The 6,387-nt window shown below is 50.5% G+C and overlaps 1 protein-coding gene across 1 annotated transcript; it reads left to right on the top strand.

Moving 5' to 3' along the window:
• LOC130586063 (keratin, type II cytoskeletal 6A-like) lies at positions 1-4,791 on the top strand. The gene is made up of 9 exons (XM_057386773.1): positions 1-591; positions 1,548-1,762; positions 2,279-2,339; positions 2,532-2,627; positions 2,852-3,016; positions 3,227-3,352; positions 3,576-3,796; positions 4,122-4,153; positions 4,260-4,791. Exons 1-9 carry the CDS (start codon positions 130-132, stop codon positions 4,454-4,456), a joined length of 1,575 nt encoding a protein of 524 aa, XP_057242756.1. The 5' UTR covers positions 1-129; the 3' UTR covers positions 4,457-4,791.
• The last annotated feature ends 1,596 nt before the right edge of the window (positions 4,792-6,387 follow it).

Here is a 6,387-nt window from a genome sequence, read left to right as displayed (position 1 = left end):
GGCTCTCCCCAGCCCGTGCAGAACACAGGTTCACCTCTCTGCTTTCCCTCCTACTCCTTGCTCCAGGCCAGCACCTTTGCTCCTTTATTCCAGCTGCAGCATCCATCCCAACCCAAAAAAGCCCCAGCCATGTCTCGCCAGTCCACCGTGAGGATTCAGAGGGGGAGAAGCGGTTTCAGCGCCGCTTCGGCCGTGGTGCCCAACACCTGCCGGACCAGCTTCAGCTCCTGCTCCGTCACCCGCCTGGGAAGCTGCAACGCCGGCAGCGGCTTTGCCAGGGTCGGGGGAGGCTTTGGAAGCAAAAGCCTCTAYAACGTTGGTGGCTGCAAGAAGATCTCCGTAGCTGGAAGGGGTGGCGGCTTCTATGGCCCCGGGAGCGTGTACGGGGCTGGTTTTGGTGTTCCAGCCAACCTTGGCTACGGATACGGGGCCTTTGCGGGTGGCCCCGGGGGTATCCATGAAGTCTCCATCAATCAGAGCCTYCTGAGGCCGCTCAACTTGGAGATCGACCCCAACATCCAAAGGATCCGAAAGGAGGAGAAGGAACAAATCAAAACCCTCAACAACAAATTCGCCTCCTTCATTGACAAGGTGAGATCTTGAGCTTTCCTAAATGTCTGATTTTTTTTGACAGGGACACTTTTCTTTGCTGCTTGGTGAGGACAAAAGCTGATCAAGGAGGAGTAGAAGTGAGGAATGAGAGTGGAAGATGCCCTGGAAGCTCCAGGGAATGGCACCTGTTCCGTAGCGGTTGCCATGAATTAATCATCCAGGGTTCGAGTTCCTCCTCGTTCGCTGCTCCACATCTCACAGGCGAAAGTGGGGAAAGAAAGYTCCAGAGGACAATCCCACCCTTCTGGGGACTTTAGGCTCCTCCACTGAGCATTTCAGGAACCTTGGAAACAGCTTTGTAGATGATTAAATGAATTCCATCAACCCGCCTAAAACCACCGAGAAATTGGCACAAGGGAGAAGCAGCTTCTCACTGCTTGAATTCCCTCAAAGGCATTTAAATCTGTCTCCAGAATGTTTGGAATTTTAGTTCCAAATATCAAAATCTGATCCAATACTGTCTGTCCACCACATTTCACTGGTGTACAAGAACATCTGCTCAGTTCCTGCTCTGGTCAAGCAGATTCTCCTTGGTTTCAAGGAAAACACTGAAATATTTTGGAGGTTTAATGGGGAGGGRGAGCTCTGCTGAAGGGAAGGAGGAACAGCACCATAACAGTGTTATTTTAATTAAAGAGCAAGCCYTGCTTTGCTCCTTACCTGATTTTGCTCACACTTTTCACACAAAATCCCTGTACCTGRTCTCAATTTCAACAACAAATGGGAAGCAAGAAAATCAAGGGTTTTTTCCAGAGTTTGTAACGCTGAACAAGGTCCCTACAGTCAAATCTCCCAACAGATGAGAATTTGGCTCTGCAAACCAGCTGGAAGGAGCATTTCACCCTCTCAGACACTTCTGAGAGCCTCCCATTTGCAGGAAAATCCTCTCCAGTCTCTGTTATCTCAAATCCCCTTAAGGATATTTCTCCTTCCAGGTCCGATTCCTCGAGCAACAAAACAAAGTGCTGGAAACCAAGTGGAGTTTGCTGCAGGAGCAGGGAATGAAAACAGTGAGGAACAACYTGGAGCCRCTTTTYGAGGCCTACATCAACAACCTGAGGATGCAGCTGAACTCCCTGCAGAGCGACAAGGGCAGGCTGGAGGGAGAGCTCGTCAACACCCAGTACATGGTCGAGGACTTCAAGAAGAAGTAAGTCTTGAGTAATGCTCTACTCACCTGGGCAGGTGMAGCCTTTTTTCCTCTCAACATCCTTAAACCAACTGGGGGGATTCAGGAGAGTCTGGGGTCCTGGAATTCCCGGCAGTGATTTTTTACTCAAGGAGAAATTTTCGCAGTAACGGAGTAACAGATGCAAGTACTCCAACRTTTAGGGAATGATTTGGAGCATGATCAAAGACTTATTAACTAAATTGCCTGCTGAGAGGGCAAAATTACATGGTAGGTCTGAAAGTTTCAGAGCAGCACATTTCATTTGCTTTAAACAGCAGAAGGGGGATGACTAATAGCCAGAAATAAGTAAAAAATAATGGATTCGTTCAAATTGTTTTGATGTACTTGTTTTAACTGGTTYGGCTCCTGGTTTCTCATTGAGGTAAAAAAAGCATTGTATGCAAAATGCTCTGAAGGAAATTCATTCCAGCAAGCTCAAATCACCTCCCTCTGTAACCTGCCTGAACAAAAGCCCTCTGTGCCGCCCTCCTTTAGGTACGAAGATGAGATCAACAGGAGGACCATCGCAGAGAACGAGTTTGTGACGCTCAAGAAGGTGAGAGCAAATTCCTGCGTGTCATGGGATGGCTCATTGCAGAGCTCTGATCCCCCACTCGGTCACAAACCCAACCACTCCAATTCCAGCCCCTCTGGTTCTTTATGACTTCTTCCCCTGATTGTTATCACAATACATTTACCTGATTTCCTGATAGGGGTGTAAATCACCCAAAAATCTCTCATTCCSCAGGATGTAGATGGTTCCTACATGAACAAGGTGGAACTCCAAGCCAGGGCAGATGCGCTGACTGAAGAAATCAATTTCCTGAGAGCTCTTTATGAAGCAGTGAGTACAACCAGCCCCAAAACATGTGAAGAGCTYCTCTCCCTCTGAGAGCCTCTAATTTTTTCCCTCAGGAGATGTTAAATCCTTCCACACTGTAGAGTTGCACCAACACCTGAGCTGTTCAGATAACRATCTGTAGCAGCCTCTCCCAGGTCTACAGCTCGCCTGGAAGGGTGAAAAGGCATCTCCCAAGGGAATTACCTCATTCCCTGTGCTCTTTGCAGGAGCTGTCCCAGATGCAGACCCAGATCTCGGACACCTCSGTGGTTCTGACCATGGACAACAACMGKAACCTGGACCTGGACAGCATMATTTCGGAGGTGAAGGCGCAGTACGAGGACATCGCCAACCGGAGCCGTGCTGAAGCCGAGTCCTGGTACCAAACCAAGGTGAAGGATCGGGGGTTTCCACGCTCTTATCTTCATATCTTGTCTGGAACAGATAAAAAAACCAACTGTTCCAAGAAAACCTTCCCAAAGATCCCATCGTGCACAGCAGCACTCCAGCTGCTGGTCTGGGCTTGAGGAGTGGCTCTCAGGCTCCTGGTAACCCCAAAAATGGGGGATTTTCCCTTGACTGGTTGTTCCTGTCYGTGACAGTACGAGGAGCTGCAGGCCACGGCYGGCCGGCACGGGGACGATCTCCGGAACACCAAGCAGGAGATCTCAGAGCTCAACCGCCACGTCCAGMGGCTCCGCTCCGAGATCGACAGCGTGAAAAAACAGGTAAAGGGCAGCAAACCCCGCTTTTAAACAATTTACCCCCAAACTTGCAAGGGGAAGGAAGGAAAATGTTGGCAGCTCTGCTCAGTTTGACTCTTTTTTGCTCAAAAAGAAAATTGACACCAAAATTGTGGAGCTGGGATAAAACCTTGTGATTGCAGGGGAGGTGAAGGACACCCTGGGGTGTCTGGGGTGGGGATTTTGAGCATCACTTTGTGTTCTGCAGTGTGCAAACCTGAAAGCAGCCATCGCTGATGCCGAGGAGCGCGGGGAACTGACCCTSAAGGATGCCAGGGCCAARCTGGCCGAGCTGGAGGACGCCCTGCAACAAGCCAAGGCTGACCTGGCCCGGCAGCTCCGCGAGTACCAGGAGCTCATGAACGTCAAGCTGGCCCTGGACATCGAGATTGCGACCTACAGGAAGCTGCTGGAGGGCGAGGAGTGCAGGTGGGTGGGATTTAAAATCGCAAATTTCAGAGGTGTAGTGGAGTTGCAGACCCTGGTCAGGTTTAGACCCACAGGGTGAGGAGTGCAGGTGGGTCGGAAATCCAGTCCTGGGACTGGCTCTGGACAAGCTCAGCATTTCTGGGATGCCAAACAGGAGGCACAGAGTGGGGAGAGCCCCCCACATAATCAAAATAACAAAAATCCATGAATTATGCCATGATTTCATTTTTCTCCCCAAAGGCCTCTAGGAAATGTATCCTATTGTTCCCCTCCCCAATATCAACAAACTTCTAATCCTCTTCCCTTGTGTTCCATCCCTGCACAGGCTGGCTGGAGATGGGGTCCCAGTGAATATCTGTAAGTCTCTAAATTATAAGAATTATCTTATTTAAACATTTCTGTGTCTCTGCTCCAAGAAGCCAATGCCCAGAGATCCTGAAACTTTTCTTTTTCATCCTYGCAGCCGTCACCAGAACAACGGTGGGAACGGGATACGGAGGAGGGAGCAACCTCAGCATGGGAGGGGGGATCTGCAATTTGGGGAACAGCTTCAACTGTGGGAGCGTTCCCGGGGTGAGCAGCACCACCCTGGGAGCGGGCAGCAGCTCCAGCATGAAGTTTGTCTCCAGCTCCTCCACCAGAAGAAGTTACAGGAGCTAAAATTCTCCTGCCGGTCACCGCCACGCGCCAGGAAAAAACCCGTAACTGGTGCTCTACTGGAGCGTGGCGGGGTCAGCACCACCAGGGCCACCTGCACCCCAAATCCTGTCCCACGGGAGCCCCACCTTAGGAACTCTCTCTCAGCTGTGTTGTCTCACACACGGCGTGTTGGGCTCAGCCCTGGAGCCTGAGTCTCGCTGGGTTACATTTTGCAGCTCGCTTGCTCCAGCTCAGCAGTTTTTTTGGCCGGATTTTTGTATATAAAGTGTGTCCCATGACTGTTTGTCTCTCTTCACTTTCTGGGGTTTGTCTAATAAAAATGCACGTGTAATTTATTCTATTTTGTGGTCCTTTTAATTAAAGAGGTGCAAGAGCAAATGCAAGCGYGGGTAACGAGAACTTTTCCTCGGGCTCTGACCATTTAAAGGCTCRGGTTTTTGCTCCTCACTCAGATTTGCTGAATTTCACTGTCAGCAACCAGAACACCGTGGCCCAGCAGAGCCTCAGAGGGAGCTTTGGTGTTGATTTCAACATTCCCTCCCCACCGTGCAGGGAAAACACCTGGAAGCCAAACGCCAGGACACGCCAAGGCAGGAGGCAGGCACAGGGGAAAAGGTCTGAGCTCCATTTACCTGCGGCTCCCAGCCCATCCAAAAGCCTGGATCCTTGGGGGTGGGATCCCAGTGCCAGGTGTGTGATGTACCTGAACAAACCTCCAACAAGAGGGAATTAATTCCCAGGGGAGCCTGAGAAACCCCCTGGCCTGTTTGGGTGAATTCACCCACCCCAAAATCCTGCTCTCACCCACACCTCGGTGCCCACAGTGCCAAGCTCTGCCTGGGTGGGCTCATTTTGGGTCCTGGTGCTGATGTTCCCTCTCCTCTGACCCCACACAGGGGCAGGATCAGCTCCACACTCTGGCCAGTAGGAATTATGGACCAGATGTGGTCCTACACCGAATTAAATGTCACTAATCTAGCTATAAAACCACCCCAAAAAAGGGATTTATTTCACCGTTGAAAAGTCTTCAAGATCCAGCATTTCTTCACATTTTTAGAAAATGTAAGAGACAAAGTCTTGTTTTGAGAAGGTGGAAGAAAAACCAGAGGAGGCGTACGGATTTCAGATGTGGTTCTGACTAATTGGGAGAAATTAATGGAGAAGTAAAAGAAGAGAAACACCTGCAGTGACAGATCACACTGCTGGAAGGTCACTTGAATGAACAGATGTGAAATTAATGGAGAAGTAAAAGCAGAGAAACACCTGCAGTGACAGATCTCACTGCTGGAAGGTTGCTTGAATGAACAGATGTGACCAGAAAAAACATCCCAGCCCTCACTCCTAGATTTCAATGGGTTCAGGGAATGAGAAGAGAGGTCCTCTCAGGAAAATACTCACAAATTTGGGAAACAGAAAGGAATTGGCAGTGCTGGAATGACAGACTGGACTCAGGGTTTCCTTCAGGACCAGCAGTTTCCCGTAATTTTCTAGGATGCTCTGAGCTCTGCATGTGATTCCCTGAGGAAATCTTCCTGAAATCTCGCAGGGTTGGTTGTGGATGTGCTGTGGGTCCCATTCCTGCCCCACTGCCCCTTCCAGCCACCTCCAGGGAAGGAGCAAATCCTCCCTCAGAACAGCAACCCGGGCTGGGTCAGCCAATGGCCTGCCTTCTGCTGCCCAAACACACCCTCTCTGACCAAAAGGATATGGAATTGGATAATCCCAGAATCCCTGAGGTGGGAGAAGCCCTCCTGGGTCATGGAATCCAACCCGTGCCCGATCCCCACCTTGTTACCAACCCAGAGCACGGAGTGCCACCTCCAAGCCTTCCTTGGGCACTTCCAGGGATGGGCACTGCAAACCTCCCTGGGCAGCCCCTGCCAATCCCTGAGCACCCTTTCCATGGGGAAATTCCTGCTGATGTCCACCCT

Source organism: Malurus melanocephalus, unplaced genomic scaffold, assembly GCF_030028575.1.
Source record: "Malurus melanocephalus ecotype Western Australia unplaced genomic scaffold, MMel_1.1 scaffold_1050, whole genome shotgun sequence".
Lineage (NCBI taxonomy): Eukaryota > Metazoa > Chordata > Aves > Passeriformes > Maluridae > Malurus > Malurus melanocephalus.
The sequence above is the reverse complement of the archived record's forward strand: the minus strand, read 5'-3'. Positions and strand labels throughout refer to the sequence as shown.